The sequence below is a fragment of the Panulirus ornatus genome, chromosome 40 (genome assembly GCF_036320965.1).
Source record: "Panulirus ornatus isolate Po-2019 chromosome 40, ASM3632096v1, whole genome shotgun sequence".
NCBI classification, from domain to species: domain Eukaryota; kingdom Metazoa; phylum Arthropoda; class Malacostraca; order Decapoda; family Palinuridae; genus Panulirus; species Panulirus ornatus.
Genome location: NC_092263.1, coordinates 3,144,415 through 3,172,104, shown reverse-complemented (window position 1 = coordinate 3,172,104; position 27,690 = coordinate 3,144,415). Strand labels below are relative to the sequence as shown.

The following is a 27,690-nucleotide window of genomic DNA, read 5'->3' as shown; positions in this document are numbered from 1 at the left end:
AACATGCTAAGCTAATTCATCAGGCAAAACCAAAGTTTCCATTCATACATCTATATCTACTTTCATTTTCACTTGACATGCTAAGTTGATTCACCAAGTGTAAGCAGTCTCCATTTACACATATGATGTCACATTCTCATCTGGAATATCCTTGATACTCGTCAATACATGCAACATTAATGTCCACCTCCTCTGTGCTTTACCTCTTCCCCTTATACTCTTACCTATTCAATAGGCATAATATAACTTCTGGACCAACTGCTATGCATTTTACATTGCCACATCACTTATAAAAAATTCATCCATGCATTCTTCTGATTTCTTCACACCACAGATTCTTCTCACATCCTCATTCTTTATCTACTCAGCTAATTCCAATCATAATGCACAGCTTAATCTGATAAAATCTCAGCTGCTCTTATGTTTCACCCAGTCTGACCAAAACCAAAACAAAAAAGTTTCGCATTTATGCATCCGGGTTGGATGCACAAGTTTTCCCCACTCTACGAAAGCCTTCCTATTCACCTAGTCTGTCAGTAAACCTTTAATTGTATCAATTCAATCTTCAATTTTCCTATTACCATTACTACAGAATAAATCCATGACATCTAACTCACTTGCAACTTCTAGTTCTTCATTCAAATTAATACTGCACAATGACCACCTACTTCTTTTGCAAACAAGAGTCCTGTTCTAACTCATACTTACTTTCAACATCCTTTATTTACACAAATCATTCAAAATAACTCAACATTCTATCCATCTTCTGGAAGGAACTCTATCTTTACATCCTAAAAAAAAGGGAAAGATCCATGATAATTCATCTTCTCTGACCCTCCTTATTATCATGTGTCCCCGCTGGGTAGATCAGACTAGACTTTAAATCCACAGGTTTTGTTTCTATCTATCTATCTGTCTATCTATCTATCTATCTACCTATCTATCTATCTATCTATCTATATCTCTGACACCTATTCCCTTTAGGAACTCCCTCAAGGGCGTGGTCATGGAAAAGAGTCTCCACCACTTTAACAATGTTAGCATTGCTTTCTGTGATACAATCTATAAACTCCTGATTCTTTTCATTTGCTCCCAGCCCATCTTCATTTGTATACAAAACCTCAAGCCTACAGCATGTGCTACTTGTATGTTCCAGTCTCCTTGGGCTTCAAGTGTGAGTGTAAATCCATCCTTCTGACCTAATGCAATTCATATTTTGCCTTTTGCCAATATTCTTTACTCTTTCTCTTTCTTCCTTTGGCTTGTCACTCCAGACATTTCTCTTTCTTCCTATGGCTTGTCATTCCAGACAATCACTTCTTTGAACTCCCCTTTTCAGGCAAATTCAAATGCCTGTTTAAGCATAATCTGACTAGACATCTTCAAATAAAATGTTAGCTTCCCTTCCCCTAACTTGCCTGTATTTCCCTTTTCTCAAAACATTTTACTGCTTGATCTGTATTTGTAGGGTCCATTCCATTTACTAGCATTTGACAAGCTCCCGTAATTTGGTTTCTGATTATTCCTAGTTTGGAAGATGGTTCTCTTCCATCACAAAGATCATCATGGACTTACATATGATAACCTCCATATAAACAACTTCCCTCATTTGCATAATGGCCCATCTTTCTGTTATCTCCTGCAGTTGCTTTGTCCTCCTTGATTTTTACCTTAAGTAAAATCTTCTTCACTGACACACAGTTGTCCTATACAATCTTTACCCTCTTAAGTCTTCCATCCATAACAATATATGCTCTTCTGACTGTATACACTGCCTCCTCAAAGACTTTACCAAACTTGTTCTTCCATGTTTCAAAATCCCTAGACTTCTACTCCTCATATTCCTCTAAGAAAGAATCTTCAGCTCTTATAAATCATATCCTAATTGTTGTCTGTCTTCCCCGAGATTGTTTACTGTCCTAAAATCACTAGAAAAATTCAGGGACGGCAGTGCTGAGCTGACAATCTAACCCTAGACAATGATCAAAGTTAACCAACAAATATGTAATGTACATGAAAGATTACTGGTATACCCATTTACCAATACACACTTGCATATGCACAAGCTATATTCTTTTCTAGTCTCAGTTAGTGGGGAATATTGCAAAGTAATTATCACTAACAACTAGTCGTTGAGAAAAAGTCAAATGAAAAAAATTTTAAGGAATTAAATGTGCTGCATGACTCACCAACTCTTAAGTGTGCCTTTGCCTCGACAAATTTGTCTTCACGTTGGTAAATAATCCCTTGGGCAAGATTACCCCATGGAGATGCCTTATTGAGGCTTAAGAGTTTAGTTACATATTCATACATCTCATCTTCGTCCAGTGGGAATTCTTCTGAAAAACAATATGTTATGAGAATTTATTTCTAATAAGGCAAACTGAAATCTAGCTATAAGGATATCTTTCAATGATATGTGCACAACTTCTTTGTATTCTTATTTGTCCCTCCAACACAAAGTCAAACTAGAATGCACACTATCTGATTAGTGAAGCATCCCAATGCATCCAAATGAAAGCAGTTGTTGATGCAACTTTTTTATAAATGCCTTCTCACTGCTCATACTTCACTCATAAACAACATCTCTGGATGATAAAATAATCCATCTAATTTACATTTACAAAATTATATACTTCCTTACATTATCAACCTTGCATCTATTCTATGTTATTTCACTACTAATATTATAAAACTCCACGTACACATAAGGATGAACATTAATGGAAAATAAAATTAAATACATTTCTTTCTGAGGCAAGATCCCATGAGTAATACGACACCACAGTGACTGCAGGGGTTACTGTATTTAAATGATTATGTGAGCCCCCCCATGAAAAAAAGGAATAAAAAATGTAAAAGGTGGTGCAGATTCAAATGAAATTCAAACCACCACCTCTTCATCACAGTCATCTCTACTTCAACCACCTCACCACAATCATCTCTACCACTGCCACCTCATCACAATCATCTCTACCACCACCATTTCCACTCCACTGGACACCAGTGCCATTACAACCTCGCCTTGGTCGCCATCACCATGCCAATTACACTAAGGTCACGTGATAAGGCAAGTCAGAGACTTCAAAAGTTTGTGGTGGTAGGGGTACTGGTGGTGTAATGCCGATAGTGGTGTAATGGTGGTGGTGGTATGTGATCATGATGATAACAATGGCAGGGGAAGCAGGTGAAGTTACCACTAACAACAAAACCTCATTCCTATGTCCTTTCTCCTGCTTGTAGTAGCCATACACCACAAATCCTAAAGTTGTAATACTTTGTATATTGATATCTTTTAGTCACCTTCCCTGCATGTCATAGGTGACTAAAAGGGTGGGAGCAGGGGACTGGAAATCCTCCCCTCCAGTTTTTACTTTTCCAAAAGAAGGAACAGAGAAGGGGGCTAAGTGAGGATTTTCTCTCAAAGGCTCAGTTCTCTGTTCTTGATGCTACCTTGCTGAAGCAGAAAATGGCAAATATGTAAGAAAAAATATTGATATCTTGTACATGATGATATTTTATTTCAGGGTAAAAAACATAGAAATGAAATATTTCATGTGATGGTGTTGGTGGCAGGGCATTTCATTCAGAGATTTTATAGTTAAAAATTCCTAATATAAAGCATAAACTCCATATATGAAGGTTCATTCATATGTCTGGATGTTTGTAAGCAGAAGACTTGGTGTATGTCTTTGCCCTTTTACAAAACAAACATGCATTTGAAGTATGACGGGCTAATTTCTAACCTCAAACTATTATTCGTGAGAGATTAGGTATGTCTCCCAAGGATCACCCCCCTAAATCCCCCCAACAGAGTCTTCCAGGAATATAACTCTTTGGTTGGCAGGGACTGCTGTACCACCTCACTTTAGTCACTACCACCAAGACCATCACTGTGTCACACTGCAACTTGCTGATTTATCTTAACACATGGTAACTGATGCAATATACTAGAATAAGTTATTACAGTACCTTCTGCTGAATGCATTTCAGCATATTCATGAAAAAAATGTATAAATATACAAGAGATGAAGTACAAATTCTAGACAAACAAACACATAGTACAGACTAGCAATTTCTCTCATTAACAGAAAAAATTAAGATTATAAAGATCATGATCACTAACCATCTCCATCCTTGGGATCTGCAGTCATTTCTACATACACTCTGCAAATCCATTCCAATGGGTAACTTGAATAGAAAATATTTGACATTGTCTCTGCTGCTGTCACAAGCTTAGCCATCTGTTTTGTACGGTACAAGAGCTGTAGATACGTATGGTAGTTGCCTTCATTGTCTCCCAAAACAGAATCATTAAGGATGTGCTCCAAAGCCTCTTGTAGCTGAGATGAAAAAAAGACACTGCATTCAGGAGACATAAGTAATCACAGTTTACTGGTTAAGGCATTCAAATGCTGAGCCAAAGACAGTGGGCTCATCTCACTCATGTCTAAACTGGATGGTACACTCTAAGCTCATGTACCAAGTTCATCCAGCCCTCAAAAGGTATCTTGCCAAAGTGATGGGGAAATCAAAAGCAATACGATTAAAGTGAGTTATAAGACTCTAATGCTTACTTTAGGTTTAAAAACTAGTGTAATCTGACCCCAGTAACCCAACATCAGACAAATGGCACAGACTATCATAAAAAAGTATTCATGACATGAGTTAGCTGCTGAGATATCCAAGAATGCTATGCCCAATTCTTGGCGTGCACCAACCTGATTTGACAAAAACAATACCCAACACAATCTTTATAACATCTCCAAAATAAATGAAACTGATAACAAGTTAAAGTCTGGGTTATGCTGTAAACCTGCTGCTTCCCTCTCTTAACCATGCCAACATGGATATGGTCACCTCTTCATATGAGATGCTCAAACAAAATATCACTCTATACTGTACAATTGCAGCTTGTCCAGAGAATCTAAAATAAAAAAAAAAGTCTCTTAGAGATAACCATTTTCAGAACTAATTTTCATGCATACTGGATGCCACTGTGGTATCAAATGAATCCTTATCATTACTTCATACTGAACACCATGGCATTAAAATAAATCCTTACCATTACCTTCTTTTACATATCATTGTGGCTCCCGTTTATATAAAAAAAAACAGAAATCGAGGAATAAATAAGATGATGCCAAATTCAATTTGGGGGATGGTGTGGGATTCCCGTGTCAAAAGTGTAAGCAAAGCTTACGCAAAGGCAACAGTTCCCTATGCCAGAGGGATGTGCATAGCTTATCCAGAGAAGACCTAGTTACCCACCTGTTGCTACTGCCTGCACTTAAATATCACACACTTTTGCATTAGATGGTTAAACTGCCTATACTTCTTGAAGTCCATTACTGGTGTCCATTAAATCTGATTCCTAAAACCACAACCATTGTCCTGAAGAAAATTATGAATCATTGGCCCTATAAATTCTAAATTTCAGTGGTTCACTTTCATTTCTATAATTTACCAGATTTGTTACACAAAATCCCTTACCTACCATTTGTATCCAATCAGTCATCATTCTAGTGAGCTATGATCAGAAACTGCCTTTAAGTATGGTAAATAACCTCAGATTTATCATCATGAGGTTAATTTAGAACTCTAACATAAAAGGCCACCTCAGTCTTGGGCTAATCAGTTATTTTCAGGATAGGGGATAGGGAAGAAAGGGGAGAAAGAATACTTCCCACATATTCCATGTGTGTTGTATAAGGTGACTAAAGGGAGAGAGCGGGGGGCTGGAAATCCTTCCCTCTCATTTTTGATTTTCCAAAAGAAGGAACAGAGAAGGGGGCCAAGTGAGGATTTCCCTCAAAGGGTCAGTCCTCTGTTCTTATTGCTGCCTTGCTAATGCAGGAGATGGCGAATAGTATGAAAAAGAAATAAAAAATAAAAGAACAGAGTAAAATCATTTACCTTTGATGTGTCTTCATCTGGTAAGTCCTTAACTCCTGAGAGGGTCTGAGCAATACTTCGCCAAGCATCCATAACTTTGTTCTGATCTGTCAGTCTGTCTACAAGTATTCGCAATGTAGCAGCAGCAACTACAGGCTCTTCCTTTTCTAACTGTAGCATGGCCAATTTCCGATATACACTATCTACCTTCTCATCATCACTGTCAGAGTAAATGCATACAAGTTCATTGCAAAGAGAAGACTTACAATCCTTAAAAAAAATGCTGGAAGTTTTTAAGCTTGTCTCAAGTAAATTGATACATCACTGGTAATATCATCGACCTTGCTTATCTAAAAGGTACACAAATCATACAGAAGTCTAAAGGTATACTGGTTATCTCTATGTCTTCTGCTTCTCCATTTTTAAGTTATACTTATCTAGAAACACAGGCAATACAGTTATAAGAGGTTACCTAATTACAAAGCTAATGAAAATTAGAACATGAGATACAAAATTAACTGCACTGTCTCTATGATGTTCCAAATTATCCAAGAAACATCTAAGCTTTCTAAGTTAATCAATGAGGTTATGTACAGATATCTATATCATTTATATTCATTTTTTTTCATACGTGATCACCATTTCCTGTGAGGTAGTGCCAGAAACAGAAGAAGAATGGCTTTATTTTCACATCCAATCTCCAGCTATCATTTGTAATGCAACAAAACCACAGCTCCCTATCCACAATCAGACCCCACAGACCTTTCTATGGTTTATCCTGGCCTCTCCATATGCCCTAGTTCTGTCCACTGATAGCACTTTAACCACTGTACATCACATCATTCCAATTGACTCTCTCCAGTGCATATCTTTCACCCTCCTGCATGTTCAGGCCCCATTAGCTAAAAAAAAAAAAAAATTTCACTCCATCCTTTATATTTACATATCACACTGTATTTAAATGATATTACATATCTATGTTACATGATATTTATGTTATATTTCATCAAACTTGATAACCATTTCCCACGTTAGCAAGGTAGTGCCAGGAACAGATGAACAAAGGCCACATCCAGCGTCATGTGTAATGCACTGAAACCACAGCTCCCTATCCACAACCAGGCCCCACAGATCTTTCCATGGTTTACCCTGAATGCTTCACATCCCCTGATTCAGTTCCATTGACAGCACTTCAATCCCAGTATGACACATCATTCCAATTCACTCTATCCAGCGCACACCTTTCACCCTCCTGCATGTTCAGGCCCCAATCACTCAAAAGCTTTTTCACTCCATCCTTCCATCTCCAATCCACAAGTGGCAAATATGTATGAAAATACAAAGAAGCAGAAGACCAAACTGGAGATACAAGGATAGGGTAAAAAAGATTTTGAGTGAACAGGGACCTGAAAATGCTGAAAGGTGAAAAGCATGCATGGGATGGAGTGAATTGGAATGATGTGGTATACTGGAGCTGAACTGCTGTCACTAGACTAAACCAAGGCATGTGAGGCAGCTAAGATAAACCATGGAAAGGTCTGTGGGTTCTGGTTATGGATAAGGAGCTGTGGTTTCTGTATTACAATCAGTAGCTATCCATCTACCTATATCTCTAATGCTTGTTCCGAATGAAATTCCCTCAAAGGGGTGGCTAAGGGAATAGAGTCTCCATAACTAGTGAACTCCAACGCCACTTTCTAGCCTTTAATGCCTCACCCTTAACAGGTCACTGGCAAAGGCCAACTCTAGTGGTGTTTGCTGAGGCTCCCACCTATTGTTCCTACTGACTACTTTTACCTAATGCTCCTACTAACTACTTCTACCAACTATTTCTACCTAATGCTCCTGCCAAAATGTTCTTACCTACTACGTCTATCTACTGTTCCTACCATTTTGTCGAAAGGCAAGGCTAGCACACTGTGCTCACTGCAGGAAAATCTAGAGTTAAGAAAAATGAGTTGTGTGAGTTAAGTGTTGTCAAGTGTTATATATGAGAATGAGAGATTGTATGTTTGTAGACAGAATGCCAGTAGTCCACATGTTAGTGAGGCAGAAAGAAAAGACAGCTACCTGGGTCAGAGGAGTGCAACTTGACAACCACTGGAGTGCTGGCTCACAAAGCAGATGTCACTAGCCCTCCCAATACCTAGGCAGATAGTACTGGTAATATAGACTCCTTTGAAGCAAAAAGTTCTTTGAAGACATTGTATTCCAATGATGCACCTCACCAAAACAGACTTTCCGCTTGCACTGTAACCACAAGTAAGAAGACTGTGGCAGTGTTGGCCAGACATTCACCGAGTCATGATTAACCAAACAACAGCAATGCTACCACCATTCTTAAGAAATTCGACTGCAATGCCATCCACCTCAGATGCTTTACCACACTTCTTATAAAAAGCTTTGAACACCTCTCTTTTCACCTAACCATCTGCTATGAATCTCCCACTCCTTACGTCACCTCTCCCCAACCTCACACATCTGCCGCCCTATTCACATTCACATCCAACAATCTTGCAAAATATTCACTTCATCTCATTTCACCTCTCCTTTGACGGTTACCAATTAATCAAAGATTACATAGCAACTCACTTTTTTATAATGCCTGTAAGTCTAGTATAAATAGTGATAGCCTCATCTCGAGTGGTGATATCTGGCTTTTTATCACAAAGTACTGCAAGTCCTTGCCAAGCCACAGGACTTTCTGGGTCTACTTGAGTCGCCATCTGGAAAAACATACAAGGGATGATGAGACAAACTCTGTACAAAATTCCTTTCAAACAATAAGAACAGTAAACAACACTGAAATATTAATTCTTTGATATTATCATCAAAGGTTTGCTAGACCAACAACTGAAACTTGAGCACACTAGTGTATAATAATGAAACACCAATGCTACAAACGAATGGGCAACAACACCAATATAGAAGGTAAAATTAGTTTTTGGAAATTTAATGAGGGGTGCAAAAGGAGTGACTGTTAAAGCTGAAGTGCTTATAGGTAACAGATAATAGATGTAAAGAAAAAGAATAAAATGTAAGGTGTTATCCACAGCAACATAGAAACAAAAACTGAAAGCAGGAGCAAAGACTCTATTCCTCTCAACTGGTTTTGAGCCTTCTTTAAGTCTCCTACATTGCTGGCACAACCTTACCACTCACTAATAACAGATTTTCTCAAAAATATGATGTATCAGCCAGCAATTTCTATCCCACCGAGGAAATACATGAATCATCGGCAAGTGTGTGTGCTGGTTAGTTGCCATGCATCTGGCAATTTCCTCGGCATGTCTACAGACAGGGGATAGACAGGACCACCTTTTTGATATTGTACATTTTCCCCTAACTGACAAAAAACTATTTCTGAATTTCATTCATAACTGTGACAACAACTGTGACAATAACTGTGACAACAACTGTTAACATTAATATCAAAAGTACAAGAACAATAAGAGAAATATACAGACACTTACCATGAGAGCTTTTTTCGAGTCTTCCAACTTCCCAAGCTCTTGGCAGGCACGGCCAAATAACAAAAGGGCATTGTAATTTTTACGGTCATGCTTGAGGGCAACCTGGAAAAATACAACACTTCATCAGAGAAAAATCCCAATATTATACATTATCGTTCAAGCTATAAGTCTTTCCAATAGCCCCCACTGTAATTCCCATGGCCAATCAGTGACCCGCCCCAACCAACAGTGATTATCTGTCCACTAGTTCCCGCTCCCCTATAACATTTAAGGCTGCAGAACAAAGCTTTGGCAAAAAAAATGTAAGCTTATGAAAATTAATGAGCATCTAAAAAGCCTCATGTGAAATACTTCATGAGATTCACACAGTAAAGGTAAAAAGAACTGAACCAGAAAAAGGGGGAATCGTAACATCACACATGCTACAGAATGATGGAGGTGAAGCAACACTATCTCTACTTCATTTTGAAAATGAATTTGATAACTAGGTGCATTTTAGAATAAATAAAATATACTGGAACATATAAATAAAATATACTGGAAACCACAGACAATTTTCATGTCCCATGTCATAAACTTTTTAGTTGCATAACTGTTGATGACTAGATATGAATTTACTTGGCATAACCTTGCAAACTCCTGAAATTCTCAAACAATTCATGGCACCATATGAGAATATTACTGCATCATGGGAGATCTCACCGTGAATGAAATTCTTACCATAAATACAGTATCAATATATATGTAAAGAAACTGTTATACTTAATAAACACACTGAGATGAAATATGAGAAAAACAGTTTTCATAAAATCTTACCTTGCAGAACTTGCTAACTGCTTCAAAGTCATTTTCTTTCATAGCCTTCTTAGCCTCTTTCAAGGCAGCTTTGACTTCTGCCATGTTTCTGCAAATTTCAAAGATATCAGTACAAACACTAAAAAGCTATTCATAAACTAAAGAATCATTGAGCCTCTTATATGGCATGGCCAAATCTAGATTAGGATTTCACAATAACTAAAGATAATTTCTAATCCACATATCTACAGGATATGCCCAGTTTAAATGATACCAGGCAATGCTATCTCACATGGATTCTATACTCTAATGAAGTCCTCACAGATATCCCAGAAGTATTTATTCACCAATGATGTTCTTGCTTTCTCACACTGTCCATAATACAAAGTTTACTCTGTGATTTCAAAAGAATTTTTAAAATAGTAAGTGACCAAACTCTCAGGCTCCCCATTCCTAAACAGATTGCAAACCCACTCCTCTATCTGACACCCCATGCATTTACCTCCCTTACCACCTCAGAGCTTTTATGTGCAAAAAGGGCAAGCATTTATTTTAGACAGATCTAGTCACCATAATTACTGATACTTTTTCAATACAATACGCTTAGCATACCTGTTCAGCTCATGACCTATCACTGACATTAGTGACCAAACCTAGCATACAATCTGCAGTCAACATTGTTGAACTAAAATGCTTTTGCCTTTGGTCTTGGGCAAATGAAACATCAAAAACCTCTATCACAGACCCACCTTCACCTGGAAGTGCTAACCCTCCTCTCTTCATACTTGCATATATTCCTTTCTCTCTTGATAAATACTCCTCAGTGCTTCTATTAGCTCACTCCTATATTCTAACACCTTCCACACAGCATCTCTATCAACCTTATCATATGCTTTCTCCAGGTTCATAAATGCTGCATATACATCTTCCTCTTTCTATAAGCATTTCTTCAAAGCAAGCACCTGATCTACACATCCCCAATCCCTCCTGACACTTCAAAGTTTCTCCCCAATGTGGTGATCTGTGCACGCCACAACAACTTTTAATCGCCACACTCACACACAGCTAACCAATAAACTTAACCCTCTGTAATTCTAACATTTATTGTTGCTCCCTTTGCCTATACCAAACCAGGGAGAACTGATGCTTCATTGTTCATCCCCCAATCCAATACCATATACATACCACAATACCTCTTAATCACCACTCTCACATACAGCTAACCAATAAACTTACACCTTAGTTATTTTATAAATTATTTTCGTTCCCTTTGACTATACCTAACCAGGGAGAACTGGTGCTTCATTGTACATCCCCAGTCTGATACCCTCTACATACCACAATACCTCTTAATCTCCATACTTATATACAGATAACCAATAAACTTACACCTCTGTAATTCCAACATTTATCTATGCTTCCTTTGCCTTTACCAAACCAAGGAGAAAACTGCCATATCTGATGCCAAACAACCCATGATGAATCCACCTTCCCTAAGTTCAGGCCACTAAAAACTCATATAAATATCTTCAATATCTTTACAGCACTTAGGGTTAGGGTGACCAACGTTGAGCATTTAGCAATAAGGACAAAAACTCACACAAAAATGACTTAACTTTGAAGTATCTTTTCCCAAGTGAGGTAAGGCTAAGCCTGAACACGTCACAGATGGAACAGGAGAGTAAAATTTCTCATAACATAACTGTAAAATCTGTATTTGTTAATGAGCCTCCTTTACACTTTACTACTCATAAATTAATCTTGTTCCAATAAACAATAAATCCACGCCAAGCAGTTATTTTTCTTATATATTTTAGCATCAGTCAATGCAAGGCTCCAAAACCTGCTACGTATTGTAACCATTTCTCCATACAACTCTAATATAAAAGAGAGGAAGCTGTCATTTACTCAGAGGTGTCAGCAATGTGGAGACATTCATGATGATTACCCTAGATATGCTCCTCACGTATGGGATATCCCCTTCAGGTATGGGATACATGCCTATAGTCATATCCCAATATAATCTTTGAGGACTAACATCCTTCAATGGCCTTAGAAAAATGACTCACACAAAATGGATTTGTGTTCTGTGGAAGCAGGAGGGAATCATGGAGGTCAAATGACTTACGAGGGGATTTAAGTTGACGTTGACCCAACCATAAGTCAGCAAGCCTTGCCGCTCCTGTCGTCAGTCTGTTTACAAGACGAATACTGTCATGTCAGCCATGACTTTTACAGGGTCACAATTAAGACTTTCCTGAAATGTATATAATATGTCATTTATTCCATAGATTATGCAAGGGAAGGTGGTGTTTTATTTCATTACATACAAATATATCATAGAGATAACTATATGCATGTATTTATTATCCTTACGGTATTTGTTCTATAGCTTAAACCAGGACAGCCTTACATATTCAACACGATATATTATTGTACATATATATATATATATATATATATATATATATATATATATATATATATATATATATATATATATATATATATATATAGTCACTTCATGGTAGGTAAAAAGTATCTTACATAATGGCGTTTGGAATAAGTTAACTGTGTCATGAACTGCAAGATGGCTCCCTCAGGTCTACTGATTCATGTACTCTTTTAAACTCTTTCCGTAGCTTCCATATGTATTCCTTCTGATGCAGTGTTAAAATGTTGAAATTACCTTGTAATCAGACGTTGTGTCACATTCTTATGTCACTGTATTAATTTCTTGCTTATGTAAAAGATAGCAGTGTGAGTCGGCAAATATACTTCCACATCTCTCCCGAGAGGTTTCACCATGTACGGCAATCGTCATTTCAACCATTTTTATTCAATACCAAGTTTTTATATATAATCAATGTTACCAGTGGGTTTGAGAGATGACGTTCAATGTTTAGCACATATAAAACCATATTACAATTGTTTTTTTTTTTATACATTTGGACAACCTTACAATGTAACATTCCACTATTGAATTAGAATGGAGAGGTGGGGGCCACATCCAATATGGTTTGAGTTAGGAGACACAGGCAGAACTGTAAGTGTCATGGCAAGGAATTTGAGCACTGTATACGGTTTTCAAAACTTGGAGACCGTACAACCCCCATCTACTCCCACCCCACCTTTCCAGAAAAAAATGCAACTGGGCCTCTCTTTCACACACGCCCTTATCACCCCCCCCCCCCCCATTTATAAATTCTGGGATGAATTGATTTGTATAATGGCTTTAACAAGGTACAGTATATCGACGTATTCAGTCATCTGTTATCATCTTTAGTGTATATGAACTTAAGAGTGGGGAAACCCCTTTATGATCCTATCCTTATGCTGCTATATATGTTCAGTGTTGTAAATGGAAATGGTGAAGAGCTTGTATATCTATGAGCTTAAAAAGGACTGGTGATTGGGAATACCTGGTATAAAAAGAGAGATATACACTAGTATACGTATGTAAGTAGGAGAGATGGCCAGAGACTGTTATTGGATTACATGTTGATTGATAGGCGCGCGAAAGAGAGACTTTTGGATGTTAATGTGCTGAGAGGTGCAAGTGGAGGTATGTCTGATCATTATCTTGTGGAGGCGAAGGTGAAGCTTTGTAGAAGTTTTCAGAAGTGAAGAGAGAATGTTGGGGTGAAGAGAGTGGTGAGAGTAAGTGAGCTTGGAAAGGAGACTTGTGTGAGAAAGTACCAGGAGACACTGAGTACAGAATGGAAAAAAGTGAGAACAAAGGAGGTAAGGGGAGTGGGGGAGGAATGGGATGTATTTAGGGAAGCAGTGATGGCTTGTGCAAAAGATGCTTGTGGCATGAGGAGCGTGGGAGGTGGGCAGATTAGAAAGGGTAGTGAGTGGTGGGATGAAGAAGTAAGATTATTAGTGAAAGAGAAGAGAGAGGCATTTGGGCGATTTTTGCAGGGAAATAATGCAAACAACTGGGAGATGTATAAAAGAAAGAGACAGGAGGTAAGGAGAAAGGTGCAAGAGGCGAAAAAGAGGGCAAATGAGAGTTGGGGTGAGAGAGTATCATTAAATTTTAGGGAGAATAAAAAGATGTTTTGGAAGGAGGTAAATAAAGTGCATAAGACAAGGGAACAAATGGGAACATCAGTGAAGGGGGGCTAATGGGGAGGTGATAACAAGTAGTGGTGATGTGAGAAGGAGATGGAGTGAGTATTCTGAAGGTTTGTTGAATGTTTTTGATGATAGGGTGGCAGATATAGGGTGTTTTGGTCGAGGTGGTGTGCAAAGTGAGAGGGTTAGGGAGAATGATTTGGAAAACAGAGAAGAGGTAGTAAAAGCTTAGCGGAAAATGAAAGCCGGCAAGGCAGCGGGTTTGGATGGTATTGCAGTGGAATATATTAAAAAAGGGGGTGACTGTGTAGTTGACCAGTTGGTAAGGTTATTTAATGTATGTATGACTCATGGTGAGGTGCCTGAGGACTGGCGGAATGCTTTCATAGTGCCATTGTACAAAGGCAAAGGAGATAAGAGTGAGTGCTCAAATTACAGAAATATAAGTTTGTTGAGTATTCCTGGGAAATTATACGGGAGGGTTTTGATTGAGAGGGTGAAGGCATGTACAGAGCATCAGATTGGGGAAGAGCAGTGTGGTTTCAGAAGTGGGCCTGAACATGCAGGAGGGTGAAAGGCGTGCAAGGAATAGAGAGAATCTTTTTCACTCCATCTTTCCACTTCCAATTTATTCTCCCACTTCTCCTCGTTCCCTCCACCTCTGACACATATATCCTCTTGGTCAATCTTTCCTTACTCATTTTCTTCATGTGACTAAACCATTTCAAAACACCCTCTTCTGCTCTCTCAACCACACTCTTTTTAGTACCACACATCTCTCTTACCCTATTATTACTTACTTGATCAAACCACCTCACACTATATATTGCCCTCAATATCTGGGAAAAAGAATACTTCCAAGGCATTCCTCACGTGTCATAGAAGGTGACTAAAGGGGATGGGAGCGGGGGGGCTAGAAACCCTCCCCTCCTTGTATTTCAAGTTTCTAAAAGGGGAAATAGAAGAAGGAGTCATGCAAGGAGTGCTCATTCTCCTCGAAGGCTCAGATCGGGGTGTCTAAATGTGTGTGGATGTAACCCAGATGAGAAAAAAGGAGAGATAGGTAGTATGTTTGAGGAAAGAATACTTCCAACGCATTCCTCATGTGTTGTAGAAGGTGACTAAAGGGGATGGGAATGGGGGCTAGAAATCCTCCTCTCCTTGTTTTTTAACTTTCTAAAAGGGGAAACAGAAGAAGGAGTCACGCGGGGAGTGCTCATCCTCCTCGAAGGCTCAGATTGGGGTGTCTAAGTGTGTGTGGATGTAACCAAGATGAGAAAAAAGGAGAGATAGGTAGTATGTTTGAGGAAAGGAACCTGGATGTTTTGGCTCTGCATGAAACGAAGCTCAAGGGTAAAGGGGAAGAGTGGTTTGGGAATGTTTTGGGAGTAAAGTCAGGGGTTAGTGAGAGGACAAGAGCAAGGGAAAGAGTAGCACTACTCCTGAAACAGGAATGGTGGGAGTATGTGATAGAGTGTAAGAAATTAAACTCTAGATTGATATGGGTAAAACTGAAAGTGGATGGAGAGAGATGGGTGATTATTGGTGCTTATGGACCTGGTCAGGAAAAGAAGGATCATGAGATGCAAGTCTTTTGGAAGCAGCTGAGTGTCTGTGTTAGCAGTTTTGATGTATGAGACTGGGTTATAGTGATGGGTGATTTGAATGCAAATGTGATTAATGTGGCAGTTGAGGGTAGAATTGGTGTGCATGGGGTATTCAGTGTTGTAAATGGAAATGGTGAAGAGCTTGTAGATTTGTGTGCTGAAAAAGGACTGGTGATTGGGAATACCTGGTTTGAAAAGAGAGATATACATAAGTATATGTATGTAAGTAGGAGAGATGGCGAGAGAGCATTATTGGATTATGTGTTAATTGATAGGTGCGTGAAATAGAGATTTTGGATGTTAATGTGCTGAGAGGTGCAACTGGAGGGATGTCTAATTGTTATCTTGTGGAGGCAATGGTGAAAATATGTAGAGGTTGTCAGGAAAGAAGAGAGAATGTTGGGGCAAAGAGATTGGTGAGAGTAAGTGAGCTTGGAAAGGAGACTTGTGTGAGGAAGTACCAGGAGAGTTTGAGCACAGAATGGAAAAAGGTGAGAGCAAATGATGTAAGGGGAATGGGGGAAGAATGGGATGCATGTAGGGAAGCAGTGATGGCATGCGCAAAAGAGGGTTGTGGCATGAGAAATGTGGGAGGTAGGCAGATTAGAAAGAGTGGTGAGCGATGGGAGGAAGAAGTAAGATTGTTAGTGAAAGAGAAGAGAGAGGCATTTGGACGATTTTTGCAGGGAAATAGTGCAAATGACTGGGACATGTATAAAAGAAAGAGGCAAAAGGTCAAGAGAAAGGTGCAAGAGGTGAAAAAGAGGGCAAATGAGAGTTCGGGTGAGAGAGTATCATTAGATTTTAGGCATGATAAAAAGATGTTTTTTTGAAGGAGGTAAATATAGTGCATAAGACAAGAGAGCAAATGGGGACATCGGTGAAGGGGGCAAATGGGGAGGTAATAACAAGCAGTGGAGAAGTGAGAGGGAGATGGAGTGAATATTTTGAAGGTTTGTTGAATGTGTTTGATGATAGAGTGGCAGATATAGGATGTTTTGGTCAGGGTGGTGTGCAAAGTGAGAGGGTCAGGGAGAATGATTTGGTAAACAGAGAAGAGGTAGTGAAAGCTTTGCGGAAGATGAAAGCCGGCAAGGCGGCGGATTTGGATGGTATTGCTGTGGAATTTGTTAAAAAGGGGAGTGACTGTGTTGTTGACTGGTTGGTGAGGATATTCAATGTATGTATGGTTCATAGTGAAGTGCCTGAAAATTGGTGGAATGCTTGCATAGTGCCATTGTACAAAGGCAAAGGGGATAAAAATGAGTGTTCAAATTACAGAGGTATAAGTTTTTTAAGTATTCCTGGGATATTATAGAGGAGGGTATTGATTGAGAGTGTTAAAGCAATGTACAGAGTATCAGATTGGGGAAGAGCAGTGTGGTTTCAGAAGTGGTAGAGGATGTATGGATTAGGTGTTTGCTTTGAAGAATGTATGTGAGAAATACTTAGAAAAACAAATGGATTTGTTTGTAGCATTTATGAATCTGGAGAAGGCATATGATAGAGTTGATAGAGATGCTCTGTGGAAGGTATTAAGAATATATGGTACAGGAGGTAAGTTGCTAGAAGCAGTGAAAAGTTTTTATCGAGGATGTTAGACATGTGTGCAGGTAGGAAGAGAGGAAAGTGATTGGTTCCCAGTGAATGTTGGTTTGCGGGAAGGATGCATGTCTCCATGGTTGTTTAATTTGTTTATGGATTGGGTTGTTAGGGAGGTGAATGCAAGAGTTTTGGAGAGAGGAGCAAGTATGCAGTCTGTTGCAGATGAGAGGGCTTGGGAGGTGAGTCAGTTGTTGTTTGCTGATGATACAGCGCTGGTGGCTGATTCAGGTGAGAAACTGCAGAAGCTGGTAACTGAGTTTTGTAAAGTGTGTGAAAGAAGAAAGCTGTGAGTAAATGTGAATAAGAGCAAAGTTATTAGGTTCAGTAGGGTTGAGTGATTAGTAAATTGGGAGGTGAGTTTAAATTGAGAAAAACTGGAGGAAGTGAAGTGTTTTAGATATCTTGGAGTGGATTTGGTAGCAGATGGAACCATGAAAGCGGAAGTGAGTCACAGGGTGGGGAAGGGGGCGAAAGTTCTGGAAGTGTTGAAGAATGTGTGGAGGGCAAGAACATTATCTTGGAGAGCAAAAATGGGTGTGTCTGAAGGAATAGTGGTTCCAACAATGTTATATGATTGTGAGGCATGGGCTATAGATATGGTTGTGCAGAGGAGGGTGGATGTGTTGGAAATGAGATGTTTGAGGACACTATGTGGTGTGAAGTGGTTTGATCGAGCAAGTTATGAAAGGGTAAGCGAGATGTGTGGTAATAAAAAGAGTGTGGTTGATAGAGCAGAAGAGGGTGTATTGAAATGGTATGGTTACTTGGAGAGAATGAGTGAGGAAAGATTGAGAAAGAGGATATATGTGTAAGAGGTGGAGGGAACAAGGAGAAGCAGGAGACCAAATTGGAGGAGGATGGATGGAGTGAAAAAGATTTTGAATGGTCGAGGCCTGAACATACAAGAGGGTGTAAGGCACGCAAGGAATAGAGTGAATTGGAACGATGTGGTATACCCTTCCCTGCTGAAAATCCTGGATCCATCCCTCAGGATGTGTTTCTCTGGTCCCTATCTATTAGGATTTGATATTATCATTATGCTTTAAGATGATCATAAACCATCATAGAATACGTGTATTCGTATTCTTCATTGATGCCAATATTCAGTTTCATGATACTGGATAAAATTGGCTTCAGTAACTATATATTGCATTTGCTTTGTGAAACAAAAAATGGAGTGATTCAAACAGTACAATGTTGAATGATGTTATCATAGCAATAAGTATTTTTTCTTTCCATTGTGGCACTAGCATTATTATATTTAATATAATGCTGCAGTTAGCAGTATGTGACACTGGAAACAGTAGCACCTTCTTGGGTAACTATTCTGAAAATTTTTTCAAAAATTTTTTCTTCTAATTACTACAAGTACTGTATCTAGTAATAGCTCTTGAATATCACCAGTCTTAATGGCAATTAAAGAGCAACATTCATGTTCAAAAAATTTTCATGTTGAAAGAAAATTTTTACTTCAAATGTTATTTGTACATGTACCTTTATAAAGTCTTTGGGCAAATGTTTTGAGCACTTTTAAGCCTCATAAAGATTTTACATTTTTATGGCAATTAAAAAGCAACATTCATGTTCAAAAATGTTTCACGTTGAAAGAAGGTTTTTACTTCAAATGTTATTTCTACATGTACCTTTATAAAATCTTTGGGCAAATGTTTTGAGCATTTTTAAGCCTCATGAAGATTTTACATTTTTATTTATAATGAAACTGAAAAATTTGATCGGTGATAAATGAACACATGATAAAACCTTTTGCAGTTAACACTCACAAAAAATATTTTATGAAGCCCACATAAAACTTTTAAAATTTTGAGAGGACAGTAAAAATATACAAAATCTTGAGAAGACTATGTTAAAACTGACAAAGAGCAATTCCTTGCATAGTTTTCTTTTTTTTTTTTTTTTTGCTTTGTCGCTGTCTCCCGCGTTTGCGAGGTAGCGCATGGAAACAGACGAAAGAAATGGCCCAACCCACCCCCATACACATGTATATACATACGTCCACACACGCAAATATACATACCTACACAGCTTTCCATGGTTTACCCCAGACGCTTCACATGCCTTGATTCAATCCACTGACAGCACGTCAACCCCGGTATACCACATCGCTCCAATTCACTCTATTCCTTGCCCTCCTTTCACCCTCCTGCATGTTCAGGCCCCGATCACACAAAATCTTTTTCACTCCATCTTTCCACCTTCAATTTGGTCTCCCTCTTCTCCTCGTTCCCTCCACCTCCGACACATATATCCTCTTGGTCAATCTTTCCTCACTCATTCTCTCCATGTGACCAAACCATTTCAAAACACCCTCTTCTGCTCTCTCAACCACGCTCTTTTTATTTCCACACATCTCTCTTACCCTTACGTTACTTACTCGATCAAACCACCTCACACCACACATTGTCCTCAAACATCTCATTTCCAGCACATCCATCCTCCTGCACACAACTCTATCCATACTCCACGCCTCGCAACCATACAACATTGTTGGAACCACTATTCCTTCAAACATACCCATTTTTGCTTTCCGAGATAATGTTCTCGACTTCCACACATTCTTCAAGGCTCCCAGAATTTTCGCCCCCTCCCCCACCCTATGATCCACTTCCGCTTCCATGTTTCCATCCGCTGCCAGATCCACTCCCAGATATCTAAAACACTTCACTTCCTCCAGTTTTTCTCCATTCAAACTCACCTCCCAATTGACTTGACCCTCAACCCTACTGTACCTAATAACCTTGCTCTTATTCACATTTACTCTTAACTTTCTTCTTTCACACACTTTACCAAACTCAGTCACCAGCTTCTGCAGTTTCTCACATGAATCAGCCACCAGCGCTGTATCATCAGCGAACAACAACTGACTCACTTCCCAAGCTCTCTCATCCCCAACAGACTTCATCCTTGCCCCTCTTTCCAAAACTCTTGCATTCACCTCCCTAACAACCCCATCCATAAACAAATTAAACAACCATGGAGACATCACACACCCCTGCCGCAAACCTACATTCACTGAGAACCAATCACTTTCCTCTCTTCCTACACGTACACATGCCTTACATAGTTATTGGACAAAAAAAAACACAGTTATATTGATTTGCAAAAATTTAATCATGACTAGAACAAGTACATGGCTTGACTTTAGCTGACATGCAAATTTTGACTTTTTAATCAAGATGCAGCAAAGCTTTACAATAAGCTATGGTGCCAACATGTACCAGTACATTGGGTAAAAGCAGCACCAACTAATTTTTAGGTGACAAGTAGCTGTTCAAATTAACCAAATCATTCCTGAGAATATATGTAATAGAAATAAGTTGTAGTACAAGAAATCTTAAACATTTCTAATAGGTTTTTATTAGAAACTGAAATCAGATTGGCATTCTGGGGCTATCAAGGACTACTGAATACTTAGCAAGAATGAATATTTGATAAAGAATAACAATGCAGAATTTTTTTCAGATCAAAAAAGGATATACAAACTTCTCAACAGATATCAAATGTAGAAAGTAACTGCTATAATGAACAAGGGATATAATCTTACAAATTACAAGGAAGCAGAAAGGTAATCATATATCATAACATCTTTCTTATTCAGGTGATTCTGCTACTTTCTATACTACCTTGGAGTAATAATCAGTCATCTAGTATGGTATACAACTACAGTAGCTTTGGATTAAATCAGTAAAGTAATGAGTGAACTTTCAAAATCACCGCTCTACTTATGTGCCACAAATAATTACAAACCACTATAAATCATGTTAAGCGTCAATGTGTATATAAAAACGACTGACTACTTTACAGTAAAATATGTCAAGGAGAAGGGCAATCAATAAGGCTTGAGAAAATTCACCTCTCATAGATCTGCTCAACTAAGCACATCTTGTTAAGTACTAATAGCTCTAAGTTACAAATTACCTTGAAAAGTGCAATGTTATATTAATCTGATAGGCTTACCAGTAACATGTTCAATTCCAAAAAGTGAACTATGACCAGCACTGGTAAAAATATAATTGTCATTTTAAAATTAGAGGCACAATTGGTCTTTTGTTAGAGTTCTCCTTTGCCATGACAGATATGGTTCTCCCATAATCCAGTGTAAAATTCTCAAGAGCCTAAATGCTGCTGTTCCCTATCTTTGAGAGTAAGATCCTACTGGCTGATAGATATATCTTGAGCCTATTGATTCCTAATGCTCTCCACTGCTTATATAACTAAGGCCGGCATCATCTATCACACTGACATTCACAGCAAATTGAAGAAGTTCAAGTACATTTTCTTTTCAATAAATCAATAAAATTTCAAATATGATGCACATGATTACAATGTTATCATGAATAGAGGGATTATAAATATCCTCAAGTCTGGTGTTTATAAATTACTTTTTAAATCAAAAAGATATTCTGTTCAATCTCTGTACTCGGTTAAATGAATCACAAAAAATTATTAACCACATGAAATAAGTACACATAAAAATTCTATTGCAAAGTATTTACTTTTCTTTTGAAAATTGGTGGCCTCATCATTTTCAAACAATAAATGAGATATTGATATGACGAGAACCAGGCACTTTCCCTGACAAATTTTTCATAATCCAGAATACTCTACATGCGTACTACTTACAAATGATATTCTATGACAAACTATGAACACAAAATACTACAATTCTTAGACCTTAATTACAGCAGGAGAATGTAAGCCAACACTGAAACATTGATCTGCATGTATTCTACTTCATAAGCTCTTGGATTTTGACTTAATTGTTCCTCTATTCCTATATGCTACATTTATACAGTTTCCTGTGTTCTCAGTGCATACTGCTTAACCTTTTTGGTGCACAGTGATTTTTTTTGGCCTCCTTAGTGTGTAAAAATAGTTTGTTTTATCTTTTTGATTTATCAAAATATGCAAAAAAGATATACTCTATTCATTCTTAAGAATTAAGATTTAACCATTCCTGATTTAGGAAAAAATTACCAATTAGATTGGCCAATATTACACAAGTAATTTACATAAGCTTATATTTCACAATAATGCATATTACGTACAGAAAAGCCATCAAAATTATTGTTTTTAAGTATGAATTAAAAGTTATACATTTTCAGTTTTGGAAAAATACATTATTTACCAGACAAGCCAATCCTAAGTAAAGGTGACATGGGGAACTATGGATGGGGGTGTCCACCACAGGACTCAGATAGTCCACAGAAAAGGCACACAACCAATTACTGTTGTCAGTAGGAGTTACTGACATCTCCAGGCAGCTTCAGTAGCTAATCCTTTGTCTGGGTTTGCCACCTATAGCCAACCAACACAACCTAGAATGTATGCAGATTCAACATGTGGCAGGAAATATACATGTAGATTGATATTCTGAGTCTCCTTCTATGCAACAAAAGAATGAAATCCATAGCACCAAAAGGGTTAAGCATTACTGTGATTTTAAAATATGTACTTTTTCATCAAATTTATTTTTGAGAATGATATTTCACATTTATCATCTGCATCATTTCTTCTAATTCCTATCTCACTCAAAACAAACTTTGTGCCATGAATTCATGTGTATGCCACAGGGCAACATGTCTTTTGTACCTGCCTGAAGTAGAAAGTACAGTATTGTCATGATATCAGCACAACATGGATGGTGGGTACCTACGAATTAGGTTTTTCACTAAATTTGGGTTGTGAACCCAAATTATTCTACCTATATTGTATTTTGCAGTCACATTTTTTGAGAAGTTGACACTACTACCGTACCTATGAATATCAACCAAAAAAGCACACTTTGCTCCTGGGCTGAGAGTATTATGAAAATCAGAGTGATGTGCTGTTCTGTCATGTGAGCCTTAATGAGCCCACTGATAACAAAGTACTACATTTCACTGCTGTATACAGTGCAATGATTCACAAATACATATTACAGGGAAAAACTATTGAAAGAAATCACTCAGAGCATGCAGTACACCCAGGAGCTTCCAACAGTGTTTAAGCACAAGGCTTCAAAACAAGGAGAGGCAAAACAATTCTGATGTGGTGCTACCGTGTATTCCTCCATGCCAAAAGCAAGTTAATCCCTTCTGTGCATCAACAAGCAGTCTTCAAGTTCTTCATTCTAGTTACACGTGTACCAACCAGTGGATGGGTTTATATTTACAAACCAATAACTGAAAACAAGCTAACATGCCAAGAGGTCATCAGACATCAAGTTATTGCAACAGTACTGTGTACGATAACTTCTTAAAAGAGAATCTTGATTTTTCTTCTACTTTTTTCAGCATGCCTTTGTCCATATACAGCATGAATGACTTATATGATAGTAGGATGTGCAAAATATTTCTTAGTCCCCATGTATCCACGAACCAAGAAACATACATGAAGATTGAAACCTTTTGTACACACAAATAAAAAAGATAATAATGGCAAGATGAAATTTCAAATCATAAGATTCACTAAAACATTACAATAAAAGCACCAGTGTAAACTAAGTTGACATACATAATCAATGCAAACTAAAGACATTAAACATGCTAAAAAAAAAAATGCTTTCAAATGAAGGAGAAACTAAATTTCATATAATTTACATTTAAATGCATTTACTAAATCCATAACAAGTACAATGTATTCATTTATTCAAAAAATGGAAAAAAACAATGAAACTAACGTTGATGAAAAAACTGCAGCATGCGGGAATATTAAAACTATGAATATTACATGATATTTGCTGGTATTTGATGCAATGAATATTAGATAAATGAATATGATGAGAAGAAATCAAGCTTTGGTTATCATAGCAAAACTCTTACAATGTTATTAAGAAGTAAAAAATCTACCTACAAAGCTATACAACTTATTGTATTAATTTTTAATAAAATATCAAAAAACTGAAAGACTGTCACAACCAGGATATTACTAAACCATGAAATAAAGTGAGTGATTAAAATTACAGCAGCAATGCATTGAGAGCAACAGTTTGTTAGTAAATAAAATCAAGGTATTAGACATTTTAAAAGCATAATCCTGTCAAACCTATTAACAACCATTACTGGCTTAAGTTCAAAGGAATAACATTATTCAAATGAAAGAGGGTAAAAAAATCAACTGGCTTCAGCAGCATATGGAAGTATTATCAACATGAAAGCATTGGATTAGACAAAAGAAGGCTTTTCCTCTTCATAAACTCTGCTTAATTATCATTCCATTTTCTTCCATAAGACTGCCTACTAAAAGTCTTAGAATGTCAACAGCACTGCTTCCCTTTTGGTTGTCTCTTTTTTCTTCCTAATAAGAGTCAGCGAGTGTGTATGGGAAATAAGTGAACCCTGCTCTATTTGGAAATAAGCCAAATCTCATTATCTGTTTCTGAGTATGACACTGTACTTAATTCAACTTTAGCCTCTGGCTTGGTTTTCTTCATTTTGCCCACCTTTCTTTTCAGTCTATGACTCATCAAGCATCTTCTCTTTTCTTCACCAAAATAAGTATCCTTTTATCATTGTTTACTTTTTGCATTAGGGGATCAAATGGCTGGGTCATTCCCTCCATCTATCATATCAAATATTTAAAAGGGCACAAACAACCCACATTTGTTGAAAAGCAATGGTCCTCTGAATTACTTTAGTGTGTCTTGGTTCATCTACCAATATGAAACTGTTCTTAAATGTTTTCACTCATAAGAATAATAATGAGTGTATTTTGTTCGATATTTTCTATGCCTTTAGTAATGAGTTGTAGTCATCAGGTGTGATCACAACACCAATGGTTGGCAGCTTTGTTCCCCTGACAGCAGGGAGGCAGTTTCCTTTACCTTGTAATTGCTTTGGTAACACATATGTATTTCAGAACAGTTGTCTACAATCCTGCTATAAGTTACTAAATGCCCTGTGAGAGAGAAATATCCTCCCTTTTTTCATACTTAATAAAAAAGTATCTTGGAACTCTGAAGTACCCAAATATCTAAAATTTTAATGTCGTCATCTACTATTACGATTCACCACCTTTACTTTTTAAACATACAATTTTAAAAGTAAAAATCCTTACAACATAAGTTTGTGAAAAAGTACTTACTTATTAAGTTTTATATTGTGTTAACTGATAGCAGTGGTATATATAAGTTAATATACCAGAATAAGTTGTACATATAAACTTTGGTTACATTTTCCAAATTTCTGAAGGGTTTTCATTATAGATATTATGAACATTTTACATTGTTCCCTCAAACTGCTCACTTAGTAGCTCATATTTCAGCTGTTCTGCATACTAGTTCTACCCTGAACTGTTTCCTTTTACAAGTTCCTACATTATATAATTTCCTTTTTATGATGTTCTCCTTCACATCATTTTGCTGCCTAGCTTTTCACGCTCCAGTTGTTCCACTGCATAACAGTTTCTAGCTTAGACCATTTCCTTGCCAAGCAGTTCCACTCTTGACTGTTCACCTGCCAAGCTGTTTCCACATTTTGTAAGTCTCTTGTTTAGGACTAATCCATCCCCAACAGTCTTTGTGCTTTTAATGATGAAGGTGGAATGCCCTGAAAGGGTTTCATTTCATACTATGATATTTTTGGCTTAACTATAAGTAAGTTTTCTTTGTATAATCCATTACAATTTTGTATTATCCCTTCCTCTTGTTCACATTTCCTGCTCTCCTGAATTGTATTTGATTATATTCTTATCCTTATTTTGGAGATACAGAAAGGACCCTTACTCTTTAGTATACATTGAAAGTCTCTTCCATTACCTATGATTACCAGATCACTGAAGACTATATTACTGTTCTGGATAACATTACAAGAACATCTGAGTATAAATTACTTTTAAGATGAAAAACCTTTGTGGATAGTTCAGAATGATAACAAAAGTTTTGTAGAATACAATATCAAGAATTATGGACTGCAGTTTACCATACTAAAGTAGAAAATATGGAGAAGGACAATGTCACTGGAAAGGTAAAGTAAAATTAACCCTTTCCACTGTGGACAAAATCTTATATTATAATACGCTAAAAAAATTCAGATATAACTAATTTCATGGTTCCTTTATCTTTTTATGGATCAGGTCCCTGAAAAAATATATAAGTCATTATCACCATACTTCTGTTTCACTTTGTTAATACTGTGAAGAGAGACAATGCATTTTGTAGATGCAGACAAATGTAATACTTTTTCCTTACAAATAATAGATTGTGGTAACATCTGACTATTACGCACAGACTTTCTCAATCCAGTAAGCCCATTAAAGATTTCTTTCATTTCTCTCTTACATGCTTTATCACAAAGTGAGCTAGCTTTTAGTCATCAACTCCCACTTCTTAAGACTTCCTTAACAAAGCAATAACTGTCTTTGGGAATGTTTGATGACAACTTCCTCTACGAATCATGAAACAATTGTACCTAAGAATACAAATTCAGACCTCAATAATAGCTTAATGCTTCAAAGATAAAACTGACTAGAATTCAATCATACACAAAATGTTAAACATATGGAAAGAATGAATATATCAAAACACGATAATCTGACATTTTTTCTAAGAATCTAAAACATGTGCTTTTCATACTGTCTTCATAAAGTACAGTATATATGTTTGTAGATAGTCACATGTACAAACAAAAATACAGACACAACTTATTTCCTGCCCCAGGAGTCCCTTCTATTTTTTAAGGCTCCTACAGCACTCCATAAGCAGGCCACTTCCACTGATCAGGACACAGATTATAAAGCATTATGATGTGTGTGTGTGTCAATGTGTAGAGAGTGCAGAGCAATCGAGTGGTAAGAGCTTGGTGACTTCATTAGGACTGTTGCAGTGAGAGCATGAAGGGTATTGGAATACGGTGAAACTGTTTTAGTAGTGTTGAAGGAGTGGGTGTTGCCCAGAGCACAGACAGGACAGTGTGACTTGTGTCTGTATAGGAAGTGTGGTTTCTGCTGGATAGGAGTTTAAGACTCGGCTGGAAGGTTGGCTATCTAATACTTGTTGGGTTATTTGGTATGATATGTTTTTTAAGTTATATTTGTCAGGGGTGGAGGGATCTGTGAGTAGACATTACTTTAGTGTGAAGCTTTGTATTTCTACTTGGGGGTTGGTGGTTGGTGATAAAGTGGTGTAGGTTGAAGAGGTGCAGTATGTTATGAAGAATTGAGTGCACAGCATGTTAACGTGAGACTGTATTGAGAGGATTTTTGTTTCATTGTGTAGGTGTTGAGTGTTTGTGGTTGGT

General features: G+C 37.5%; 1 protein-coding gene across 2 annotated transcripts in view; it reads right to left on the bottom strand.

Moving 5' to 3' along the window:
* LOC139761310 (tetratricopeptide repeat protein 37) overlaps positions 1-12,413 on the bottom strand; it is a 64,603-nt gene extending 52,190 nt beyond the window's left edge. Inside the window, exons 1-7 of one of the 2 annotated variants that reach the window (XM_071685363.1) lie at positions 12,292-12,413; positions 10,185-10,272; positions 9,369-9,470; positions 8,488-8,621; positions 5,917-6,115; positions 4,127-4,343; positions 2,190-2,336 (exon numbers count right to left, since the gene is read on the bottom strand). In XM_071685363.1, coding sequence (XP_071541464.1) covers positions 2,190-2,336; positions 4,127-4,343; positions 5,917-6,115; positions 8,488-8,621; positions 9,369-9,470; positions 10,185-10,268 — 883 coding nt within the window. In that variant the 5' untranslated portion in view covers positions 10,269-10,272; positions 12,292-12,413. Of the gene's footprint in view, positions 1-2,189; positions 2,340-4,126; positions 4,344-5,916; positions 6,116-8,487; positions 8,622-9,368; positions 9,471-10,184; positions 10,273-12,291 lie in introns of both variants that reach the window. The other variant, XM_071685362.1, reaches the window with a different exon arrangement.
* Positions 12,414-27,690: the final 15,277 nt, after the last annotated feature.